At 44.0% G+C, this 27,214-nt stretch overlaps 1 protein-coding gene across 3 annotated transcripts in view; it reads left to right on the top strand.

Moving 5' to 3' along the window:
* Positions 1-24,177, top strand: part of GSR (glutathione-disulfide reductase) — a 203,972-nt gene extending 179,795 nt beyond the window's left edge. For all 3 annotated transcript variants that reach the window (XM_078676503.1, XM_078676504.1, XM_078676505.1), the window contains 3 exons: positions 618-749; positions 5,477-5,610; positions 23,772-24,177. In XM_078676503.1, coding sequence (XP_078532629.1) covers positions 618-749; positions 5,477-5,610; positions 23,772-23,921 — 416 coding nt within the window. In that variant the 3' untranslated portion in view covers positions 23,922-24,177. The remainder of the gene's footprint in view (positions 1-617; positions 750-5,476; positions 5,611-23,771) is intronic.
* Positions 24,178-27,214: the final 3,037 nt, after the last annotated feature.

The following is a 27,214-nucleotide window of genomic DNA, read 5'->3' as shown; positions in this document are numbered from 1 at the left end:
CTGCGGAGATAAAAGGGGGGGGTCGGACATCATTATTGAGGACCCCTCTTCGGGGCATGACAGCTGACCCCGGTTACACATGTGCACTGTGCGCTACCTCAAGAACCTAATTGCCATACACCTAACAACTTCCCACAGTTTACCTTGCATGAACCTCATGTTGCAATTATTGATGAATGTTATCACATTTGTCCCTAAAAATTTGAAAAATACTGCATTTCAGAACTCACTACAGTACGTTACACAAAGCCATTCGCTTCCTGGAAACGTCCTAGATCCTCATTACATTTGTGTGTCGTGCATTAAAACATACACACACACACACCCACACACACCCACACACACACACACACACACACCACACACACACCAACCACACGCACACACACCTCTTTACCTCTTCCAATCACAAACATTCCACAGGATGCAACATGTAATTCACATAACTTTAAGATGGAAATTTTCACTTTACCATGTTCAAGCCAATCAATATTTATATACATGTATCCATGTGTGTAAATCAAACCAAGGGTTAGTACATTCTTTACAAAGTAAAACTAAATTGTGACCAGAGTTTCTTAAGTGTTTTATATTAATTTTCGTCATGTTGGTTTCAGTGGCCATAGCTGCAGGAAGAAAGTTAGCACAGAGGCTGTTTGAGGGTCAAGAGGATTCAAAACTAGACTACAGCAACATTCCTACTGTGGTATTCAGCCACCCACCAATTGGAACTGTGGGACTCACTGAAGGTATGTTACCACTTACGAGAGCCGAACACCATCAAAGAGAAAAATGTTTAATGTCACATCGCGCCCAGCAATTAAATTTTCCAGTTAATAAGTGTGTTCGCTTCTGTGTCCTGATTATCACTTTGCCATGAAGTATGCACTATGTGGTACAAACTGTGTGTATTCAACTTGATCATACTGTAACAAAACAGGAGACCAAACTGTGGTGGCAAGCACATAGGATTTGCCCTACCAAAGGATTTGCCCTGCCATAAAATATGACGGTAAATAAAATGTGCAACTTTACAAATACAGTGGTACTAGTCTGACCTGTACTTAATGGATCAGTATCTATTTCCATGATTCATCTGGGCTACCAGGGAAGCTTTGGACTACCACCTACTGGACTCTGATGGAAAATAAATGTTACATTTGTGAATATGCCTAGGAGTTGTCTCTGTTGCCGGGAAAAGAATGCGTGCTTTCCTTTCACCTGCTATTGTAATTTAGTACTTTAGTACAAATAGCTCAGTTGATGATCTTAAAAATAACTTGCATAAAGCTTTTGGTTATTAAATGAAAGCCAAGGAATTAAGTGATGCCCTCAGTGGTTTCTTATCCTTAAGAGGAAGCGCCAGAGCAGCTCAAGGATTGCAGAACTGTTGCAAAGGCTCGTGACACGTTGATCAAGGTGATGCATTCTGCATTGCCATTTGTTGGTGTCTGAACTTACAGTACAGATGAACTTAAGTACTTAATATGCCCACTAGAAAGCCATCTTTGTTTGAGAGAGCAGCCTTAAACTTAAACAGGAAGCCATTATGCGTCAGCATACATCTAAGCCCACAAATAGCCAGAGCACAGCAGAATAAACAGATCTACTTCTGGCATAGTAATAGGCTGTACTGCCCTGCTGAGGCCGGTCCAGTCTGTCAAAACAAGGAAACTGCTACAGGTGTAACAGCCTCCATGTAAGCTGGTACTGCGTGCCATCTGGGCTCCTTTGCAAACACCCTTTCCCTGGTAGTTTATTACCAGAAAATAAACTCCACAAAGTTCCATGCGATACTACCAAAATTCGTTTGTAAAGTGTAATAAACATTAGTTTCAATCTGCCACTCTCACCTGAGTCTTAAATCTCCATGGTTTTGTAACATAGTCGATGTGATGTGATGTAAGCAATTTCTAAAGAGATTAGCATTGTAATACTGTGCAAATAATAGGAAGCAAGTGCATAGAAATTCTGCATGGTAACTGACTGGAGGCTTAGCTATACCTCTGTAGCACAATGGTTGCTACCTTTAACAGAACTTTTTCAGTTGGTAGCTTGGCTCAGCTAACTTATATTTAATTGAGGAATTTTGTCATGGATTATGTGGGTCAGTCCATGTCTCTCTCTGTACACTCAGTTAATTTGTGTTGAATGACTTCTGAGAGTTTTAATATCATTATCACTCTAGTGTGTATTTCCTTGCTGCCTTGTTCATTGGTGGTGTGTACCCTTGTCTTCATTCGTCCTCATTCTCTATGTGCCTACTTGCTCATGAGTGTTAACTTTTGGTTGTGCAGAACTAGAGTTGTTTCTAATGCGGGACCTCTTTTTCTAATGTACTGCCATCCCATGCAAATATTAAGAACTTGTTTTGTGCCTCTGGCTTTATCCTTGGAGGGCGTGTCTCTGTCTCCCGACGATACACCCGTTTTTAGGTTTTGCTGGCAATGCGTACGAAGTACGCATGCGCTAGCAAAATCCTTATGTTTCTCTGTTGGGTCGGGTATCCCGCCCCCTCCTCGCCCCCTCCTCCCATTGGCTAGCTCCATAAATGGAGGCTAGCCATTGGGAGCCGGATCTGTCCGTCAAAGGCCAGACCAGATTCGGGGGCGTTCCCGTGATTTTTTCCCTCTCCGCCCCTCTGTGCGCTCATCTCGGCGGTGGGCGTGTTCTTTTTTTTTTTTTGTTGTTGTCAGGGCGTGTTCTCTCATTCCGCCGAAGATGGCGCCGGGGCCCGTCGACTTCTCTTTGCTCCACGAAGTCCAGGTCAGTGCTCTGCATTTTTATTTGATATCCCGCCCCCCTCCCGCTGCCCGTGTGTGCCCCGTTCCCGCCCCTCCCCCCCCCCCCCGTGTTTCCGGCCGTAAATGTTTCCGCTGCCCGTGGCCAGGTCCCGCTGTGATTCTGTGTAGACAAAGATTAAGTCTCCCTCCCGCTGAACTCGCACCGTTCCCGCCCCGCCCTCCCGCTGTTCATGTGTGCCGCCATTGATTCCATGGAGGCTGGTGCTCGTGACCCTCTGGGCTGCTTGTGGAGGCCGGAGGCTGCTGCTAGTCCGCACTGCCAACGCCCCCCTCCCGCTGAACTCGCACCGTTCCCGCCCTCCCGCTGTTCATGTGTGCCGCCATTGATTCCACTGCCACAGAGCCCCGCAGCGTCATCACGGGGCCTCGCGGCCATTGGTCCGGCCAGGGCCTCGTTGAACAGCCCGGTGAGTTTGCAAGGGCTGGGGGGGCTCCAGGTGTACCTTGTTTAAGTTGGTTACGGGGAGCTGGTTAAGAGGACTGTTTGTGTGTTGGTTGTATAGGCAGGGGTCTGGCCATGGGAGGCTGGTAACGGGGGCTGGTTATATATGAAGGTCGGTGTCTGGTTACGTGGGTTTGGGATTGTTACGGAGCCTGGAACTGGTTAAGAGGGCTGGTGATATAGGCAGAGGTTTGGTTATGGGTGCTTGGTAACGGCGGCAGACAGTTTATACATGAGTCGGGCACTGGTTATGTGAGCTGGGCCTGGTTACTGGGTCTCACGCACTGGGCATGGAGGCTGGTGCTCGCGACCCTCTGGGCTGCTTGTGGAGGCCGGAGGCTGCTGCTAGTCCGCACTGCCAGCGCGCGCCGCCCTCGCCGACCTTTGTCTGCAGAGATTGCGCCACGGGATGAAAACCAGCAGGAGGTGCAGAGCTGCAGATGCGCAAACCCAGCCTCCCTTTAACACATCTAGGCCGCAGGCTAAAGGGGCACACGCCATTGACAAAGAGGCGTCCTAAACCCTCACGAGAAGCGGCGAATTCGCCACACCCACGACAAATAAATAAACAATAATATATATTTTTTTGTCTAATTTATCGTTTCGGTTTTTACTATTTTTAGTACGTTTCAAAGCATTTCAGTCTAAGTTTCATCAATGTCCTGCTAATAAAACTGTTTTGGAGAAAACGGGCCTTAAAAAACAGAACGGCAAGGTTTTAATGTGTCAAGTTTCTTTAGTCGAAATCGGGACTGTGCTCTCATCCTTGTAACGTGCATCCTTCAGGTGACTGCTTGGAAACTAGCGGCTTTGATCAACTAGTCACAGGCCCTTTCAGAAGTGGTCTGGCGGCAGCGTTACTTCTCACACTTGATTTGAAAAATACGGAACAAGGGTCCAGCCGTTCAAATGTCAATGAAAACCAACTTTAAAGTGTCAAAGCAAAATTGAACAAAGCAGTCTCATTTGCTTACAGCAGTTTAGTTAATTTTTTCTGTTGACTTCTGCACTCAAAGTGCCTGTAAAAGCGCCTAGAACCCTCAGCGACCGAGTTGCGCTATCTCAACGATAGACTACTGTTTTAAATATGTGCGTCCTCGTTTATAGATACTACATAAGGTGAAATGTGTGCTTAGCGTTATTAACCCTGCTTTAGCCTTCTCCCACGTGACTGGTGAATGAAAAGCAGCAATCATAAACAATGCAAGTTTCCGCATTTATGCGTGGAGTATTTCATTTTACAGCCACTTTCTGTTGCTGGTAATGCTGACATTTTTGCGACGTGATGAGGTAATTGATAACGTGCGTTACCACCACGATTACCGCATGTTTAGCGCATTTTCGTGCTAATCTACAGTGAGAAGATTGTTGTAACAAGCGAGGTGACACGTCTCGGTCTCGTGTTGTATGAGTTGGGGGTGGGGGGTGCACATGTCCTGCTTCACATCCAGCATGGACCACTGGAAAACAGTAGACACTAGTGATACATTCACAAATTCGACATTTTTACTTCACATAGCGTGTATTTGTAGAGCGCTAAGTTGACCCCAATGTATCCCCCTAGCGCTATTGACACATTATAGATGTTTAGTGTTTCCTACCTCAAGGGTAGGCATGTTATCGACCTGTTAAGGATAAAATCCTGAGTGGGCTCTTCGGATTCGAAACTGTGGCCATGCATTTGGCCTCATTTCCAGCCAGCACTGAACACTGGACAGCAAAAGGGTCAGTTTCTAATTGTGAATTCACACATTTTGAAATGTATTTGCTTCGCATAATGTGTATTTGTAGAGCACTGTATTGACCCCAGTTAGGCCTCTTAGCGCTATTGACACCTGGAAGCTGTTTGTTGTTTCCTAACTTAAAGCTGTGCGGTTTATCAACTTCGTAAGGATGAAAGGCTGAGTAGCTGTGTATGTGGGAAGCTTTGTGTGGCTGTGTGTGTGGGAGACTGTGTGGGTGTGTGTGGGGGGGGGCTCTGTGTGGGTGTGTGTGTGTGGGGGGCTCTGCGTGTGTCATTTGCGAGACATAAAGCTAGTGGCATTGTAAATGACAATGCCATTTATTTATGTTAAAAAAACATTAAAAAAAATAATGTCAAGAGCAATGCCAATAGCTCTAACTTTAACAAAGGCAAAACCATTGCATTGTAAATGCTTGTTTTCCTATGTGTTGAAAAGACGAAGTGCTCAAAACATTTAATGCTTTTTTTATTTTCTGTGTGTTTCAGAGGAAGCATTGGTCAAGCATGGTAAAGACAATGTAAAGACATACACCACTTCTTTCACACCAATGTACCATGCAGTGACCACGAGGAAAACGAAATGTATCATGAAATTGGTTTGTTCTGGCAAAGAGGAAAAAGTAAGTATTAGTTAGAACTATAAGAATAATAGATGTGGTGGTATTCGGCTTAGCAGCCCTGTAGGTGCATCTTCACCAAGGAAGTGAGGGTTGCAGGAAGAAGATCGATTTATCAGGATGAGTTCACCCTTCTAAAACTGAGTGGAGTCTGTATGGATTAATCTTATGGGCTTTAAATTAAAAGGAGCAAAGGCCGAGGCCTGTTTGGATTTATTCATGGAGTGTTTGCTATCAACACAGTCCCTCAAACCCCAGAATTATTTGGTGTCACTTCCTTATTCCCTGGGATTCTAGACTCTGTCTTTGGGTACGCAAAGGGTCAGCGATCAGCTGTCTTCTTCAGCCTGAAGAAGTAACCCTATTCACAGATCAGACGCATAATAAGGGAACTGGTGGAGCACTGAAATGCCAAATTGGATTATGCTAACTCATTGATGGGGAAGTTCAAACTTTTTAAATTGACCAACTGCAATTTGTTCAGAATTCAGCTGTTCGGCTGATCTCAACTTTTATGAAGTGTAACAGTGTGTGTGTAGAATTGGAGACTGTACTGGTTACCAGTGGACCAATTAGTCATGTTCTGCTTGGTTTACAAGTATATATCACTAAAAAGTGTCACCATTGTACTGTATTTCTGATGTCTACTTTTAACCACAGATTCGTCACCATAGAATTCTCACCAGGCGCCAGACTGGATTCTGAAAACTTTTAATATAGCTGTGCTCCAATGTGCCTCTAGGTGGTGTCGTGCAGTTCCACACGAACTCCATAGTGTCCTTGAAGTGATTGAAATGAGCAGCTTATAAGCGCCATCCCTAAATGCTGACCTCAGTTTCTTTCTTTCTGTACGTTCAGACTCGGTTCTGGAGCTCTGCCCCAAACTTTGTCAGTTTTCTGACAGCGTCCTAAACAGTTTGCCAATTGTGCTAGGGAATGATGTAAACCCCACATGAGGTTTTAAGCCATGCTGCGAAGATGCTAGAAGCAGATGTCAGTAATTTGACCTGCACAAGGTGTGTCTTCGGTGCCTGGACTTGAGATATGACAGTTGTACATCTCTGAACACAAGAAAACTGTGCAGTCTATACTTAGGTCCTACTCACGCTCCAAACTGCGTACTCAGTCCCAGTCCCGAGGCTGTTCTGGCGACCGCTTAACTTCATACTCTTAAGTCCTCCGGTAAGTTAACGTCTAAGAGCAGGCATAAAAAAGCAAAGTAGGACCCAACCACATCTTATTAACCTGACTCCAAAGAGAAGGTGTGAGTGTTTTGCAATGTCAGTCACAGCTCTACGAGGTCTAGAGCCACTGAACAGATTCCTCAGCTGGTCCTGACATGTCCCAAATTTCCTGGGCTGTTGTCGACCCCACAGCAAATTGAGGCCTTCATGGAGACCATTCTGCATCAGTGTGATTCCAACTCCCCCTGGTGTGCCTTCTGGGCCCATAGACCCACAGGGACTCCAGTCAGATTGCCGTCAGTGAATCCTTGCCTGTCTGCCCACTTGTGATCCATTACCAGGTCCGTACCAAAGCTGGTACAGAATTCTACTTTGGCCCCAGGATCCCCGCTATCCTGATGCAGGGGTCTGCACCACTGCTGACAGACAATGACCCAGTGCCGACTTCAATGTCAGACCCGAACCGACTTCCGCTCCAACATGACTAATGCCGCATGATGAAACGGAAGCGCAACTGGTCATCATAGAATCTGACTCTAACCCAATATCCCTGTCCCTTTGTATCTGCCAGCAGAGGCTTCATAATCTCTTTGACTCTGACCCTGATCCTGTACCAGTGCAGGGATCACCTCAAGATGTTGATGGTGATTATGATGGGGAAGATGATGCTCTATTTGCAAATTGCCAGTGGGCTTGGTACCTCACCTGAGACATAGCTTGACTCGTCACTTGGGCCACCAAAAAAAGAAAGTGCCTCATTTGTAGTGGAGGTTCAGAGGCCAGCTGAGGCACTAGGCCAGAGACAGAGTCTTACTGTCATGCTTCTCGAAAGTCAGGTATTAGGGAAGTGGCCCAGCCCATCCTCCTCCGGGCGTGGTACGGGACCAGGCGCGCCAGGTGCGTCCCGCACCGCAGGCCGCAGTGATGCAAATAAGTGCCTCCGAACACGAAAGTGATGGTGCATGGGACCGGGGTGACTGGGAGTTAGTCCTCCCCGGCCCGGTCTCCTTATGGGAAATGAGGGGGCTTACGGCAGGTTGCTCGGGGCTGCAGTGATGCAAATAAGAACCTCCGGGCGCAAAAGTGACGGTGCAGGGGACCAGGGAGTCTGGGAGTTAGAGTCCTCCCCCGGCCCGGTCTCCGTATCCGAAATGCGGCGGCTTACGGCAGATTGCTTTAGCACTAGAATTGCAGCTACCCTCAGATGGTGGCAAGACTACCGTTATAGTAGATTTTGAAGCCATGGCCAGTTATCTCTGAGCCCCTGTTTCCTTTTTGTTTTTTTCTTTTAAACCATCTTTTTTGATTTTTCTGGTTTGTACAACATACGTTGGCAATTGCACATGTACATGGCTGATAATTACATTTTTACTTACTTGAACACATCCACAAAGTAGTAACAATGTTTTGCTGCTCATAAAAGAGCTATGCTTGGGACCATAGAATATCAGTAGTTAGGGACTGGGTCACCATACCACCTCAGTGCCATGAGCCAGAGTCCGACTAGCTATAGTGTCTCACTTGCCCTCCTTACTCATAACCAGAAGAACATTTGACACACCCAGTACACAACACTCCTGACCCTTCTCTGGGATTGTGGTGACAGGACACTCCCTTTCGCTCACTCACTCGTCCACAAAAAGATATGTAAGACACGAAGGAAGATAGAAATATTTAAACTATCGAGCTCTGAAATGCAGTATACGTGCCACAATTAGAAAACAACTGCCTAGCAAAAATACTATGTGCATTGTCAAACAGTATATTATGAAACGCCCTAACGTATTATAAGACAGTATTGCCTAATCCCCTCCCCTTCTACAGAGGCAAAACTAATTATACAGCAAAGATCTCTGTTTAGCAGGGGACCCCGTACCTTAGCATACACAGATGAATGTATTACATCTCGCGTACAGTTGTGATCTTCTCTCTGGAAAAATTGACCTTTCTCTGACTGCCAGAATGTGCATACCTACATGACAAGGCTTCACATGTTCATAAACAGCTGCATTTCCGTGTTGTGTCTAGGTCCGAGTGCCTGATCACAACATAATAACTAGGCACATTTTTGTTTGTCCTTGTCTGCTGTTCAGACTAAATCACAGGAAAAGAAAGAACAAGAAAACAACTGTAGGATCTGTGTGAAAATCTAATGTGGCACAGAAGCAAACATGATCATGCACTAACGTGTGCAAAGCTAACACAGCCTGTGTCATGCACAGTCAGGCTAACATAGGAAACACTACAATAGGCCCTGTATGGAACATGACAGTTCAACATAGTCAAGAATTTGTAAACCAGAAAGGGAGAAACACAAACAGTGAGTCTGATTATAAACGATGCATGCGTTGTGTTTAGTTGCGCAGAGTCTACGAGGAACCCTTGTTTCCTTTTAACAAAGCTGATACTTTGTTGGCCACTTGGTCGAAGCCTTGTTCTTGTTCCCCTGTGAATATACAGGCACCCTACTAAAGAGTCTTATTGTACAGGCCTTAACCAGTAAGGTGAACCTAAACTCATTTCTACTACTCCGCATAGGGAATCCAAGAGGATTGATGCTTTTGGCAAGTGTATGTTTCCTGGATGCGTACCACAGGATTCTTAAACTATTTCCATGCCTCCCTTATGGATATGCTATTTGATGGGTCCCGCCTTTTTGGTGTGAAACAGACTGCGTTGGAGCATTTTAAGCAGATTCCCCAGTCCTTTTGAGGACGTTGGTCTGGATGATAGCGTGCAAGCTAGCGGACACATTAGTCTTCTTCGCCTTCTAGAGTGCCCATCAAACCACTTTGGTGGGCTTTAGTCATGCATGCCCATCCAGCAGAGGGCAAGATTCAATATTTCCTCCCAGGTGGGGGATTCATTAAGTCCAATTGATGGGTCTTTACAGATTATTCAAAATGGGCATGCCCTGCCTTTTCTTTCTGCCCTTCCCTTTATTCCCTCCTCACTAGAGCAAATTTTAGATAAGCGCCTGTCCTTTCTGTTAAAGGAGGTACACTTGTTTCTATCCAAGGGTGCTATCAAGATGATTCCCACTCGGAATGAGGAGGGGTTGTAAATCTTTACTTGTTTTGGAGAAGTATGGTGTCTTAGTCCGATTGCTTTCCTGCAGACTGACAAGCTCAAAATTCTCACACTGGCCCAGATCCTCTCTGCTCTGGACCCGGGTGGCCGAATAGTTTCCTTGGCTGGACAAGTATTTTCATATACCTTTTCTACAGTCCCACAGATGTCATCTAAGATTCAAGATGGGCCAGGATCATTTTCAGTCTGTTGCATGCCTCTCAGGTGTTCATCAAAGTGTTGACAGTGATTGCTGCTCATCTTCCTAGATCGGGGTGATTAGTATTCCTGTACCTCAATCATTGACTGTTGAAAGCGGGCATGCCACTGTCAGTTGCAGACCTGGTCTAGACAATGGTGAATCTCTGGTTGTTGATAGTGAACCCAACAATGTCAAAAGTCTCTCCTAACTCTTTCCTAGAATCTTCGATTTATAAGGGCATACTGGACACAGTGGAGTTCAGGGCTTTTCCTCTGCCGCAACAATTAGGACATTTAGGCTATGATCGTGATGTTTCAGGATAGGTCCTGAATCTGAATCCGAACAGCTCTGAAGCTTCTTGGTGTCTTAGCCTCTTGCATCCTTCTTGTCGACTATGCCAGAAGGCACATGCTATGAAATGGAATCTGAAGTTCCAGGTGGCCCAACTTCACAGCAATCTGGCTAAGGCCATCCAGGTCTCAGGGGAGATGGCTGCAAATTTTCAACAGTGTCTGCTGTAACACAATTGGTCCAGTAGCAGGTTCTTCTCTCTTCCCCGCCCTGTGCTGACCCTGGTGACAGACTCATCCCTGGCAAGTGAGGTCACCTGGGTCTGGTGGAGGTCTGGCGACTGTGGCCTCTTGTGGAAGTTGGGGTCCATAACAGTCTGCTGGAGTTGTGAACAATTCATCTGGCCCTGAAGACCTTCCTAACCTCCATCAAGGGAAGGCTGGTGCAGGTTCTCATGGACAACACCACTGCCACATGGTAGTACAAAAAAAATGGTGGAATGGGGTCTTGTGTCAGAAGTCTCTGCGCCTTACATTTCTGCAGGTGATTAGGGCACCAGTGCATTTTCCTGATCACATACCACCAAGAAAGTTCCCTGAATATGTACGCACTTTTAGATGATGCATAGATGCTTGCTGCGTCTCCTCTCCTTACAGACAGTCTTCCTAGTTACGATTATGTCAGCATGTCACATGAGTGTACTTCAGGCACTTTCAGTGCAACTACCCGATACCACCTTTGTCCCGGACAAGATGGTGCGGGTGCAGCATTCTGACCCAAAGATGTGATTCCCTTTTACATTGGGCAATCCATCACTCTACCAGTATTCTTTGCTCCCCTCACTTCTTTAAAGAGAAGAGGTTTCATCAATTGGACCCCAAAAGGGCTTCAAAATTTTACCTTGATCGTACTAAGGAACTTTGAGTGGATGAGCATCTTTTTGTGGAGGAAGGCTGCACAGAAGAGGATCTTGCCAAGGTGGGTAGTCATCTGCATTAGGATCATATACTCACTGGCCAAGAAATAGTCTCTGAAAAGAAGGTCTGAGAGTCCATTCAACCAGAGCATGCGTTGGCATGGAGAGTGCCTGTCCATATTATCTGCCAGGTTGTGATTTGGGTCTCTCTGCTTATGTTCACGAAGACCTATCCTTCAGACGAACTGACCTCGCTGTGCAATACCTTTATTTGCATCTCTGCCCCATTACTTTTGGAGCAGTGTGGAGACACCATAGAGCTGCACATTGTTGTCCTGGAAGAGTCTTCGAAGTATCACGAGATAGGTGGCTCCTCCCCTGGACTACAGTGCGCATGGGCATCGACTTCATCCCCAGATTGTTTTTTTCCGCCATTGGGTTCGGATGCATATTTGATCATTCAAGATCGGAATCGATAGAAACTTCTTTCTACTTCAATGTCACCACACCCCCTTGCCATGTTCCCTCCTTTGCCATATGGTGCCTAGAGACAACTAACTTCACGGTGTGAGCCATATAAATACATTCATTTTGTAAATAATAGCATTAAGGGTTGGTAGTAGCTGTTTTCTTTTGAGGGTAATTGATTTCCTGTTGGGTGTTCTTGCAAAGATGTACAGTCTCAGAACTGTGTTTGAGGTTACAGGATTGTGCTTGTTTGGGAGAGTACCACCAATTGAAAATTGGTGAGTTCTTGGTTATCCTGGTGTGTCTTCAAACTATTACTTTCATATTTAGTTTATGTATGTTTTGTTCCTCAATGGGCTTTCAGAACCATTGGATACCATTGCACGCTTTAGAATGGCCTACTGAAAGGCAGGACAAAGAAGACAACTATACATTTAAACAGTGCGTTTGAGGAGTAGGCTCAGGATTGGTTGTAATTTCAAGGGTTTTTGGCTACTGATTTGTGTTGCATTCAGGAAGGCGTTCAGAACAAATTCTCTAAGACAAAGGAACTGAACCACCCACAACCAAGAAAATGCAGGTTTATAAACATCCATTATTCTGGGCATGTGTGAATCACTGGCAGTAAATAGTTGTCTGAATCATATGTGTACAAGTTGAATAAGAATGGCATCGGAAGGCACTGTTACTTCACCTTCTTAAACTGAATTTTCAGTATATGGATCCTTTGCAGCAAAATCATTAGTCTTGTTTTCTCTCGGTGTTCTCTCTACTTTATTTGGGCAGGTAGGGGATAGGATTGAAATGAGACATTTGTTTAATATATAATCTGAAATGTAAAATTCTTCATTATTAGGTCGAGCCTAGAGCAGCACATGAGCTGTTCTAGGAAATTACCTCTTAGAATCGGTCTGCACTTACCGGTAATTCGTGCATGTAGCTGGCATCCACCTTGCGGGAGCGAGCAGCGGCGCGCATTGGCCATCTGTTTCAAATTAGCGCGGCCGTGCTTGTTATCTTCTGGCATGCGCTGTTCTGGCTCGCGCTCTCTCTCACACACGCTGACTCACGCACGCACACTTTCGCACACACACGCATACACACACACACACACGCACGCATACACTCACACACTCACACACTCACACACTCACTCACACACACACACACACACACTCACACTCACACTCACACACACACACACACACACACACACTCACACACACACACACACTCACACACTCACACACACTCACACACACTCACACACACACACTCAAACACACACACACTCACTCAAACACTCAAACACTCAAACACTCACACACTCACACACTCACACACTCACACACTCACACACTCACACACCCACACACTCACACACCCACACACTCACACACCCACACACACACACACCCACACACACACACACTCACACTCACACACACACTCACACTCACTCACACACACACTCACACACACACACACACACACACACACACTCGCACACACTCTCTTGCTCACACATTCTCTCTCACTCAAATGCTATCTCACGTCAAAATTGTGCCACCACTGTCGCAGCGGATGAGGTTGAAACCTCTTAAACGTCCATTAATTTGGTCAACGGTTGCATATATTAAAAAAATTACAGTTCACAATCACACCAAAATGAGTGTGAGCCACTTAAAGCACACACAAACTTAAAACGTTGTTTATGTTATAATAGGATGCAATATCATCTTTGCTTCTTTTCCAGTCAGATTGCTTTGTGTCTGATTTGAAAATGTTCAAAGGGAACCATGCCACCTAGTGTTCAAACAGAAGAAGTGTTGTTGTGCTAAAGAGAAGTTTGTTTTGACTAAGCATGCAGAGGTGAACCACTGGAAGTATCTAGCGCCCCCAGCTTCCACTGCTGACGCGTTAGCCGCAGTGCTGGAGCATGTGCCCTATCCCTGCCGTCCTTATTGCTGCTGCCACCCGGCTGCCTATGCATGTCTCTGCCTAGACTGCCCAGGTCTAAGATTTTACACATCTTTAAAATGTCACCTTACACCCATTGTGTGACCTGGATGTATTGTGCGCAAGACTGCACTTGTGTGAGCCTATAGCTGTGTATATGTGCTGTGAGTGCTCGGCCTAGGCGGCCTATGCCTCTGTGTTGATCAATATGTGCGCATGGATTCAGGTTACCATGTCTGACTGTTCATTTGTGTTTATCTAGGTTGTGTGTGCACCTTCGTGTACTCTGTGTGTGCCCCTAGGTCTCTATCTGTGCGCCTTTGTTTCTCTGGGATGGTCTTATGTATGTTTGTTAACAGAGCTGTATCAATTCTAAGCCCCCAGGTTTGGACCCCATTGGCTCTCACAATTTGTCCGTCTTAAAGTAGAAGGTGGGTATTCAAATGAGCAATGTTGGGTGTTCCTTTTGAAGAGCTACGACTGGTGGGAGTTAAAGAATCGACCCTGTACAAGAGCTTGCTTACACCTTTTACATCCTACAACCCAGCTCTGGCATTGCTGAAAATCTTTTTCAAGTCCATTATCTGTGTATGCTTCCTGTGTAAGCCACTTGTGAACCAGTGCCAAAAGCCCTTGTTAGTGACAGTCCAGCAAAAGCATGAACAAGAAAAAACAATATGACTTGTTCATAGGCTCTGTACGTACGTAGTAGGCTGCTTTTGAACAGAGTGCATGTCAGAGTAGATTTGGAACACATTGACTTCCCGCAGGAGTAGAAACTGTACTTAATGAATCGAACTTCATCATAAGGTAAATCATTTTTTATTTTTTTTAAAGCTTTACATATTACATTTACTAGCTTTAATTGTTCTCAAGTTATCAGTTCACTACGTTTACAGATGATACTGGTCCCCATTCCAAATGCATTGCTGGTTTCGGGTCAAAGTGGATGGCGCTGTCTTACTGGAATAGATGCAGGGTTGATTTGGCAGAACAGGGATCTGCTACAAGAGAAGCAGTGTGTGTGGTGTAGGTTGCAATTGAGACACATAACAGTCCTTTTGGGTCTGTGGGTGCCCTTTCACCAGGCCATCATGTCAACAGTCACTCTGATTGGGTCAGGATTTGTATGTAGTAAAAAGAGCCTGAGCATTAATCTCCCTTCACCCGCTCATGATAAAATCTCACAAGTAAGGCACTGAAATGTCGCACATAAGGGCAGACGAAATAGGAAATTGTCACACAAACTGAAATCTTAGCAACTATGCATTGGTTGATCTTGGTTACAACTTTGCTGCACGTTTTGATGAAAAATTCAAATCACTTGATTATAAAAATCCTGGTATCCGCATGTCACGTAACGTTACAGGATTTCATTATTACTGGCAATGATCTGCTTGTTATTAGGAACTTATACACTTATAAGGTCCCAAAGGCGAGACCTATTGGCTATGCCAATGCTTCTTTCTTCTTCTGATGGCTTCCCATCTGAGCGGATAGCTTCTGAGCTATAACAGGGTTCCTTAGACCATTCACAGCACTGACCTTTTCCTTGAGTGGCCCAAGCCGGACAGTTATTGTCTCACGGTTGATTTTCTTTAACATGTTCTCCCATTTATTTAAAAAATAAAATATATAAAAGCCATTTATCCTCCATGTACCATTGGAGTTTATAATAATTTGTATTGTAGGTGCAATGCCCTTGCAGGCTTGCATCCACCTCTTCAAATCTTTGTGTGACTTTCTTGATAGGAATTATTCCATGTGGTATTAATGCTTTGCACTTTTGTTTTTTTTATTTAAACCGTCAACTCCTCACAGGACCTATGGTGTACTATTTTCCAGGTTTATCGCATTCCTTCTTTACTGGCATTTGGACAGAGTTGTTAGGACATTAGCTTTCTCCTGGTTCCAAAGTGTCTTGCTGTCACATATCACGCTTAGGCAGTAGCAGTCAAACTCGTTGCTCTCCGGCCATTGTTAAGGAAATTTCGTTTGTAAATAATATGATTAAAAATGATGTAATAGAGGCTTTATCTTAACCCATGTAACACTGAGCACATGAATGTTTTTATAGTGGGGTGAGGGCAGGATGTGGTGACTAAGAATAACGTGTCTCATATAGATGATCATCCGAGTGCATCTTTCAAAAAGGATAGGGTTCTGTTGCATAACAGCAAGGAAAATTGACATCCTGCAACTCTAAGAAAGTGTGTTTGTATCCAAGGAAATAAACATGTAGACTGTTTTGTTTAGTTGACATATTTTATGTTACATACCCTACCCAAAAGGCTTGCGTAGACCTACATGCTAAAATCAACTTCTAACTTTAGCTCCCCACCTAATAACACCACGGTGACATAGGAGTGGATCATAATTATGACTGCTCTGAACTACACGCCGACTCTGGTGGACTCCACCTTATCACTTGGAAGAACCTTAAAATGCAAAGTCATATCAACCTGTTGGCTAAAAGCGCCCGCTTCTACTTCAGCTATCTCAGAAAAATGAAGTCATTCGTCGAGAAATCGCCCCTCAAAACTGCAGTTCAGTCCTTAGTTATCTGAAGGCTGGAATACGGATGCACAACCCTCTCAGGGCTTCCCAAAATCTCAACCGCCCCTCTAAAAGCCTGTCTCAATGCTGCAGCAAAACTCATAACAGGATCTAGGAAATATGACCACATACCACCACACCTGAAGGCACTCAACTGGCTACCCTATGAAGCTCGAATCCACCTAAAGATGGCTTGCATCGCTCACAAGGCACTACACCACAACACCCCTCAGTACCTAGCCCAAAAACTTACCTTATCAGGAGGAAACAGACACTCTAGGAGCGCAGACAATCTACTTCTGAAACCCTCACGTTTCAACAAGACTAAAACCTCCAACAGAGCATTTTACTGAGCAACGCCAAGAATATGGAGCTCGCTTCCGCCGTACATCAGAAAAATCTCCTCTATGCCTCTCTTCAAAAAGGAAGCAAAATTATTCTTGATGAGCAAATTCCTACCTTAAGTCTGCACAATTACGACCCCAGCTATACAACCTCCTAAATTCCTCTACTCTAGAGTCATTGAGACAGCGAAGCGAAGACCAACACAAACTTGATCTTGTTCTTATTGTTTCAGAACAATTTCCACTGCTGCTATTCACCCGAACTCTTTTCCTATATGCTCCTACTTTTATGCTATGTTTTTGTATACAATGTTTTTCACTAATATGTTTTACACCTTGCTCTTTATGTAAAGCCCTCTGATACCCTACTTTGGGTCTGGTTTACGCTATAGAAAACCCTGTAAATAAATAAATAACTTATGAGAGACTCCATTGCAGATTGGGAGAGGGACCGTCTCTTCCAGAAATACATTGACTGAAAATGCTAAGTATATTTCTTTAATAGTACTGCAGATTTTGATACCATTTTGATGACCTCACTTAACATGGTACTATTTTGTGAGGATATATATAGATGTTCGCCTTGCCTTGCCTAGCCTGAGCCAAGCCACGCCACGCCACGCCCCGCCAGACCGACCGCAGCGAGCACGGAGCAATCGAGCAGCTGAGCAGGAGCCGAGCGGGGCCCGGAGCGAGGGAGCCCGAGACTGAACGCGAAAGTTGAGCCCGCGACCATCTTTACACCTAGCGGGAAGCGGGAGGAGAGCATACCGCATACTGTTGCAACCCCCCGCCCGGATTACAGCGGAGCCCGCGGGGGGGAGGAGGCGCGAGGAAGCGCGAGGAGGTGTGAGCCGGAGAGCCGCCGAGAGTCACAAAAGGCACAAGAGGGCAGCAAGTGACGTACTAGCGGAGAACGCTATCGTCCGCTAGCGTCCGTGAGCCCATCTAGCCCACCCAGCCACCATTCAGCACCATCCAGCAATTAATAGCCCCTATTTAGCCCTTAAGCAGACCAGAACATTTAGCTGGAGCAGCGAACCAGCAGAGTCTGCACAGTCTGCAGGGGAAACAGGAAACAGGGTATTAACAGCATAAAGGAGGCGCCTAAAGACACCCAAGAAGAGCTTAGCAATGTAAGCACTACACCCAAGAAACCTTGGATCAATGTGAAGCAGGTGATTTACCAAGTACGACAGAAAGTGCAACCGTGGCAAGGAAAGCTGAAGGAAACCTGGTGGAAGGCACTTAAGGCACTTAAGGCAGAACAGAGGTAAGTGATTAACTAATAAGAAAGTAAAAAGCAATAACTAAGCGTTACACCTACAATTGTACAACAGTTCAGTATCCAGAAATGGGTCCCAAAAAAGGGACCAATCTACGTATAGGGGATGAACAAGGGAGAAGTAAATTAATGGAGGGCTCAAAATCTCTGGAAGAGAGCCAAGAAAGTCAAGTATCATCCTTGGACATTAGTAAGAGCAAAAGAAAGAAAAGGAAAGTTAAAAAAGTAGTGAAGAATGCCCAGAAGGCAAAAAGAGGTGGCAACCAAACGACGAATAAACAGAAAGAGAACACGGGAGCAACAAAGTCCATAAAAGAGTTTGTGGGGAAATACTACAAATCATTGAATCCAGCAATAACATCGGAGATAGATGAAGAAATAGTGGAAATTAGCGGAGAAATTGGCGGAAATCCAGGCAAGCCGGACGAAAGACAAAGACGGTTAGAAAAGGGAGATAACCACGAAGATGTCAACCTGGACAGTAAAGAGGAGGGGGAGAACGACAATACTATAAACCTGACTCTGCAGAGCCAAAATCACCGAATCTCGGCGCCTCGACTATCATCATCTCCCAAATTGTTCTCACAGTTGTCAACAGGAAACGATGGTCATAGGGGAAATGAAGACCAGAACCAGAGTGTTATCTGGGGAGGCGCGCCAGATCAACTACAGCAGCTCCATCCACTGCAAAAAACATCAACTCAGCAAGAGAGCATAAGGTCTAGCAACCCAGTAAACCCTGTCAGAAACACTATACAGGATTCGGTGACCTCTGAAACACCTACTTCTTCGCTGATAGAGCTAATCTTGTTACTTCAGAAGGCTCTACAAGGAATTCTGGAAGTGAGTCTCTCAAATAACAGATTGATGAAGGCTCAGAAACAACATCTAAAGAAAATAGAAGAAGAACTAGGAGAAATAAAGAGCAAAATGCCAATCAAGGAAAGGACATTGGAGACAACCCCTTCAAGGGAGAAAAGTGACATGATAATACTAGAAGAAGAAAGTAGTGTATCTATGGAAAGAGTTCCCCAACCCGCAGAACAAACAGCAAAGGAGGCAGAAGAGTCTGCAGATAATGTATACATATCAAGAAGACCAATGCTGATAAAAAGGCGCGGGGGGTATGTCACACGTGGGGCCACGAATAGGACTGGAAAAAACAGGCAACCGAAACAAGTAGGGAAGAAAAAAGGGAAGGAAACGGCGACGAGGGTGGTACAGTCAGGCTTAAATGCATCAGCACCGACTTTTACAAAAATTAGACCCACGCACGCACAGGCAAAAGCTCCAAAGACCCCAAGGTCCCAGAGAGTATTAAGGAAAATGCAGAGACGAATGGAGGCAACTGAGATCCCCTCCTCCATCCGCACGACGAAACTGAAAGTAAGGCAAAAGGACGAACAAGTTACTGAACAAAGGACAGTAAGACCTTATGTACAAGAAGAACCCAATATGAGAAAGAACGGACGGCAAATAGGGAGATCAACCGCCTATCAACAGGCGCTGGTAACAAACACGAATCTACAGGAGAGAGATAAGAACAATTGGTTATTTCTGGACCTAGTACCAGCAGGGAGGAAAGAGAAGCCGACAGGAAATCCGAGACCCCTAAATAGGGCACTGATTTTGTCCGCATTTGAAAAATGCGGCAGCCTGAGAGGGATTGGTACCAAAGACCTACAGCAAGTTGGTTTTGTAGAAAATAGACATGGAAAAGAGATAACAAAAATTACCCTTCACTCAGACCTGGTAAAAAGGGCAATCCAGAAAGCATCAAATGAGATATCTCAACAGGGAATAAGGATTATCCCAGAGAGGGAAATAAAAACCTCCAATGATAACAATTTCTTAAACCAGCATGCCGGGCTTCAGAAGAGACAAGTGATTCTCTATAGAGAATCGGAAAAGGATCTAAGCCGCCTGAACGTAGTAATAGACAACACAAGGAATGACTACTCATGGGGTAATTGGTCGTTACATAGTAACCCAATGGGAGAAGGCAACGTTAGTAATTCATTGGATATGGAGGAAGTAGGGGTTTTGAGTGACGTCGAATAGGACGGAGGGGGGTCGCAAGATCTAGGTCTCTTAACCTGGAATATAAACGGGCTAGGCAATGAGCAAAAACGTGAGTACATAAAGGAAGTTATAAATAAGGCGGACATTGCCTGCCTGCAAGAGACCTGGTTATGCGACAATACCCCTACATTTGATGGATACGTCCAGATACAGCAGCCAGCCATAAAGAAAAATCACGGACGGCCCTCGGGGGGGCTGCTGACATTGATATCAACAAAAGTTATGAGGGATATAGAACTACTGAACACAAAATGCAAATGGGTACAATCATGCAGAATCGAACTCATGAAGGTGGAACAGAAGTATAAAAAGATGATTGTAATGAATGTATACATGCAGTGGGACAACGGGGAGGAGTATGAAAGGGAAATGAAGTATTTTAAAGAAGACGTAGACAGTAATATCCCGCAGAGACATTAATAATAATGGGGGATTTTAACCATAAACTAAACCCAAAAAAAGCAGACCTTTGGAATAGGGAACAGCTAGAGGTGTATGGAATAAACCCGGCTAAATTCCCAATTGGGGAAATCTCGAAACAAGATCTTGGTCTAGTACACACCCTAGGAGGTAGGGGCTTTCACTGCGTAAATGGGAGAATAGAGACAGACTCCCCAGCAGGAAAGACATTCATCCAAAGGCAACAGAATTGCCCAATCGATTATGTATTCTTACAGGCCTGGAATTTCACCCAGATCAGGGATTTTAGGTTAGAACAAAAAGAAGTGAGCGATCACAAACTCCTGTATATAATAATAGCAGGGGGAAGGGAACTACAGAGAGAAAGGGTGATCACCCAGGAGGTCGAGTACCCCAAACGGGTGACGACACGTCTTACAGAGGAATATATGGAAAAATTGAAGGCCATGCAATTAAAAATTGTACCGGAAAGCTGTGAAAATAAAAAATTGGAATGGTTTATAGGGAAATTAGAAGAGGTGGTTCAATGCTTAAAGATAAAACTAAAAGGGAACCATCTCACAAGGGCTAACCAAATAAACCGATGTAAAGGGTTTTCTGTGGTATGTCAAAATAAGAAAAAGGAGTTACGTGCAGTACAAAGAAGACAAAAAAGAACTTTACACTAGAGAGACAGGACCAGCTAGTTAAGCTGAAAAGAGAATTCAAGATAATGGTAACCAATGCAAAAAGGGAATATAAAGAAAAATGCTGGTTAGAATTATTAGAAGCTGTAGAGAATAAAAATCTAAGGCAATTTTGGAGATTAGTAAAGGCTGTAGCGGGAACATCGGATGGTGAATTGTACTGTGTGGTGAGTGAGGCTGCATGGGAAGCGTACATAAGGGATTTGTACGGGGTAAGGACTCCTAGAGAGGAGGTGGAGTCCAAAATATGGCAAGAAATCTCAGAGGACCTATTAATTCAATTCAATGAAGAACAAGTTGAGCTCACAATAAAAGAACTCAATTTAACTCGGGCAGCGGGTCCGGACAACCTTCCTGCAATAATTTTGAAATCCGAGGTTAAATGGTGGGCAAGATTCCTTGCTAAAATGTTCCTGGTAGTCCTAAAAGAAGGGGTAATGCCACCAACCTGGAAGGGAGCCATAATTAGGCCAATTCACAAGAAAGGGAGCAAGGAGGTGCCACAAAACTACCGGCTAATCAATCTGATAGATATAGGCGAGAAAGTGTTTTCTAAAATTGTGCTGAAACAATTGAATGCATGGGTAGACGAGTTTCAAATAATACCTATTGAACAGGGTGGATTTAGAGCAGGCCACTCTACAATAGACCACGGATTCGCTCTATGGGTGATGGTGATGAAGTCGACGGAACAGAACGGCAAGTTATGCTGCTGTTTCGTCGACTTCAGAGCAGCCTTTGACTCTGTGGATCGGCCCTGCCTATGGGAGTTACTAGAGAGGTTGAAGATTCCCAAGGATCTATTCACTATAATAAAAGAACTCCACAGGGAAAACTGGGGGCAAGTAATTAAGGATAAGGTGGGCTCTTTGACACCAAAAATACCCATCGCTAATGGATTAAGACAGGGCTGTGTGCTGGCCCCTCAGCTTTTCTCGATCTTCCTGTCAGATCTTCCGGCACATTTAGAGGTGGAGGGCAGTGCCAGCCCTAAAATGGATGGCAATAAAATACCCTGCTTATTGTACGCAGACGACTTGGTGATAGTAGATCAGACCGAGAGGGGCCTCCAAAGGAAGCTTAACGCCTTCAATACATACTGTGCCAGTAAACTCTTAACAATCAATTTGGATAAAACCAAAACCCTATGCTTCGGGGAAAAAGATAAGCAAATTTACTTGGTATATAGGTGATCTCAAACTTGAGACCGTTAATGAATATCGATATCTGGGTTTATGGTTCGATAGGACTCTAAACTGGAATTCCCACCTGGATACCCAAAAAGCAAAGGCACTATCTTCCATAGGTGGTCTAAAAAGGTTTAATGGGGTATATGGAGAGATGTCACACCGCCCCATGCTGAGAGCTTTCGAAGCAATGATACCTTCTCAAGTTTTGTATGGCGTTGAGATCCTTTATTTGAGCGGTAAGGGATCCTGGGACGTAATAGAGGGGAATTGCTTAAAAAGGCTCTTATCCCTTCCTCAATCTTCGATGATACAAGCCATCAGGAGAGAAATAGGTACAATATCATGGAAAATACAAACCCAGATGGTTGTGATCAGATTCTGGAAGAGATTGGAAGATCCCGAAAGTCAAAAAGTAGCACACTGGTGTCGCAATGAAATACTGAGAAGCGAGCTAAAATGGGCAAAGGTCTGTAGGGACAAACTGAAAGGAATCTGTAACTCATTAGATATTGATTGGGTCCAGGAAACGCTTCAGGTCCTTAATACCAAGGGGGAGCTGAAGCAAAGGGGGAAGGAAGCTTCTAAATCGATTGATATAGATTATCTAACAAAGAAAAAATCAGTGGCGCATATGCTAAATGCTTGGTCTAATGAAAATTGGTTCCCCTACCTTGATAGATTACCTAACCGCGGGCTCAGGCACGAGATGCTGAGGTGTCGAATTGGGATTAACCCGTGGATAATAAACAAAGAGCTCAAAGCTAAATTGTTAGATCAAGAAGGCCGTTGTAGGTGTAAGCTGGGAACCAAGGGAGACTTACCCCATATTCTGTTGGACTGTCTGTTACTCCTAGAGCAGAGAAAATTATGGCTCCGCCCGGTTTTCTTAAAATATGGAATAAAAACAAGGGTGCAAGCAGCAAGCCTTTTAACAGAAATACCCTTTATTGACATTGTAATTGCCCTTGGGAAATTCTTAAAGGTGGCGTTGAGTGCACTGAGAATTAAGGAAAAATGTAGTACTGTATGTATTTTAACTGAGTGAAATCGTTATGGTGGTAAGAAAGTGAATAGGTTTTAACTTTTAGAAACAAGTTTTAAGGTATTTGCAATTTTTTACTGGTCGTTAGTATTTTATAGTTTGGATTTGTAACCTTGAAAATGAAATATAGACCTGCTTTTTAAAGAACATCTGTTTTAAAAATAATCATAAATATTTATTGTAGTCAACCCCTATTGTTATGCTCACTGCTTTGTTTAAAGACTACGCTCATAATAAACATACATTTTGACTATAGATATATATATATATATATATATATATATATATATAGCGCCATCTACATATAAGGTAGTTTAATTCTTAAAAAAACCTGCACATACATCCTGGAATAGTTCATATTTATGGGATAATTCTGGCAAGTTATTTATTGTGTACAGAATATGTTAAGTCATTGGACCTATTTGCCGAACTATACATCCTTGGTAAACCTCTTGTGTTTTTTATTCTAGGTGGTGGGGCTGCACATGCAAGGATTGGGGTGTGATGAAATGCTACAAGGTTTTGCAGTTGCCGTCAAAATGGGGGCCACCAAGGCTGACTTTGACAACACTGTTGCCATTCATCCCACATCTTCTGAAGAGCTGGTCACACTACGATGATATTGAGGCCACTGCTTTCAAGCATTGTTATTGAGGGCCAGTAGGATCATGTCGACCCTTCCAGAGAAAATAATCCATATATTTATAGACCCATTATAGACCCTGTGCTTTTTTAATGAAGAGTCAAGTAAAAACACACTCCCTTTTGGAATTTTGTACCTAATAGTAAAAAGAAGTTTAAAACTATGCTTGTGGTGGAGGAAGGTGTCTAAATTCAACAATGAGTATATGCAAAAAATAAATGAAATTGATTGCCTTTTTGTTATTTTTTTTTTTTAACGGTGATATTTAGTAAAAAAAATCAAATTCTCAAAACAGACATAAGTGAAAAGGCTCTGTGCAACTTGTATGTGTTAAATATTATAGATTTAGAGAAGATATGCATGCAATCTCTATGTTCCCTTCTTGTCGTTTATTTTTACATTTTCAGAAAAAGAAATTCGATACTATTGGGCACAGTGCTTCATTTGTACAATATAAAGTGTAGGTGCTCCCAAAAAGGTTTAGGAGACCACACCCATGTCCCCCGGCTCCACCTAATTTCTCCACTGGCTCCACCTACTTCTCTATATGCTCCGCCCACCACTGATTCCCTTACCACCACTCACCAACAGTGCCTCTTATCTCTCCATAGTTCCTCTCTCACAAACATTTAATTTTTTTTTTAGAGCTGTTCATACCAGTGCAGGGTGTCGGAGCACTGGATACCACAGACACATTATACAGAGACCATGAATCATCCACGGAAATGTTAAACAAACCAATGATGATTACAATAAGGTGTAGAATCATGTCATCCATACTAGGTAGGTAGTATATTTTAAGAGTAGTATGGAAAAGCACAAACTCAGGGTTTAAAATGTACCACAGTGATTGGGGTTTTCTTTCCTAATAAGAATGCATTTCTACCCAAACTAGCTAATGACAGTTTTCAGGTCACTGTGTGGATTAGGACTGTAATTTATGAATCGCAAGTAACCAAAGTATCCCTGCGACAAAAGCTGTAACCCACTGAACTATCCACATAATAATAAAATACAGTTCTGGATATGCAAAATACACATTCTTTGCAGCATGCACGTTAATCATCTTTGTTACTGGTGGGTTAAAACTTGCCCTGGACAAAACTCTCTCCTGCAGGAACATTAATCACCACGTTCTCTTTGACTTACCAAGGAGTCACTGACAGTGGTGGGTAAATAATGCCTGGTCCGCTGCCTCTGGATTGTCGCTGTAGCTGTAGTCTGTGGAGTCATTAGCTGCAGACAGCTTCTCTGACTGCCAAGATGATGTGCAGAAGACAGGAGTCAGTTACCGGCCCATAGAGGGCTGGCTGCCCCAGTGATAGACATGATGCTGGCACTCTTCTCTGCAGACAGTACTGTGCTGCGTTGCATCTAATATGTAGCTGTAGATTTAAGTCACACTGAGAGAGCATGGCGTGACACACTGTCTTCAAGGCCTGTAGACACTCTCCTCCTTCTCTCACCATGGTAAAGCGCCCAGCAATCCTCCAAGAGCAGAGGAGGGCTGCACATGTCAACGTGGTCACGGATGTTCCTTACTTAAATTCCTGTGGCGCCAGCAGCAATACCTGGTGGCTCTGGCTGGCTGCACCAGGAATCTGAAATTAAAAAATCCTGTAACTGCCGCCCACACCAACCAGAGCCTTTCTGTGACAGTCAGTGTTTGTCACTGACTGTCTGTCATACATTTGAGGACTGAGGAGGCTGCCAAACGTCTGTAAGGCCTGGAGGACATGAGTGTCCAAGACAAGAGTGCTGCCACGGTCCGCCAGCCACAACTGAGGCCTGAAGTGCTGGTGAAATCATGATGCCCAGGGCCTGCTGCAGCAGCAGGTAGGCCAGAGAGCAGCGCATGGTTTTAGGTGGCGGCAATGCACACTCTAACCAACCTGGGGCATGAGGCGCTCCACTCTCCGGTAATCCACCTGAGCTATGGCCAGCCCGCGCAGAGAAGATTCTGTCTCTGCCTTCTGGTGGGAATGCACCAGATCTTCTTGTCCCAGAGGCTGAGGTTGGTCCTCAACAAGGCAGATCTGTGTTTTTTATACCTGGTCCGGCCATTTAGAAAACAATGTGTCAAAGAGACAGTTCAATGAAAAGCTCACCATAGCAACGATTTAGCCAATCCCCTGAGGCCATCAGTTGTGAGCTCTGAGTAGGCTAAATATATTGCCTGTGGAACGCAGCAGCATCACCGTTCTTATTGATGTACAGGCCGCAGCGTTTCACTGCACATTTAATTCACGTAGATGTTAATGTGTGACTTGTGCATTTTTGTGCGGTGATGCGGACATCTGCACTAAAATGCATTAGTCTAATCCCTCACGCGCTGTACTTGGCAGGGCTGACTTCTGGCCAGGGAGGGAAAATGCAATAGCCATGGCCCTGTCAAATAAGTGCCGGTGCTGAGCACCGGAAAGCACCGGCACAAATTAAGCACTGGTTGGACAATGTAAAGAGACATATAAGAAGCTAGATCGGATTGAGTCATAATAAGTAATAACATTAGAAAATAATACTTCTGATAGACTTCTAACTGCAGTTTCCTCACCTTGTAAATTTCCGCTAAGTGCCAGACTGAGTCTGTAAACTTTAAAACCATTCCTTCACGCATTAGTGGTTGTCATTGTGCAGCTCTGTCTGGCCTCAGATTTGACGTTAGTAGATATATATATATATATATATATATATATATATATAAAAAAATCATCCAGGTACTTCGCTCGCAGCGCCAATCAATTACTGCTTCAGCTACAAAGGAGTCACGAACCACCGGTACTGCAGGCAAATCATAATTTTATTTTGTTTACTGGTTACGTGTTTCGGGCACCACTTGCCCTTGGTCACACAATCAGAAAGTCAGAAACGCCACTTTTTATGTGTGGTGCTAATACCACGTGATCACACACCACAATCGATATAGAAAAAATACATATGTGCAAAAATGTGCATCTCAAGGGACACTTTCTTTGTATTATTTAAACATTTGGTTTTTAAATTGTTGTTACTGTGTCCATTGTTATGGATTGGAATTGTGGTCCTCATATGAATCCTGGTTCTTATTCTCGGTGATAGTTCCCATTAAAAGTCACTCTGTCTGTATTATTTCTTTTAAGGTATTGCATGACGATCTAAATACAATATAAATAAATATATATATATATATATATATATATATATATATATATAATACATAAATATGATAATATCAATTTCATTTCATTATATCTGTTCAAAATTATGCTATTGTACTACTGAATCCGACCT

This window comes from Lissotriton helveticus, chromosome 2_1, assembly GCF_964261635.1.
Source record: "Lissotriton helveticus chromosome 2_1, aLisHel1.1, whole genome shotgun sequence".
In the NCBI taxonomy this organism is placed as follows: domain Eukaryota; kingdom Metazoa; phylum Chordata; class Amphibia; order Caudata; family Salamandridae; genus Lissotriton; species Lissotriton helveticus.
The sequence above is the reverse complement of the archived record's forward strand: the minus strand, read 5'-3'. Positions and strand labels throughout refer to the sequence as shown.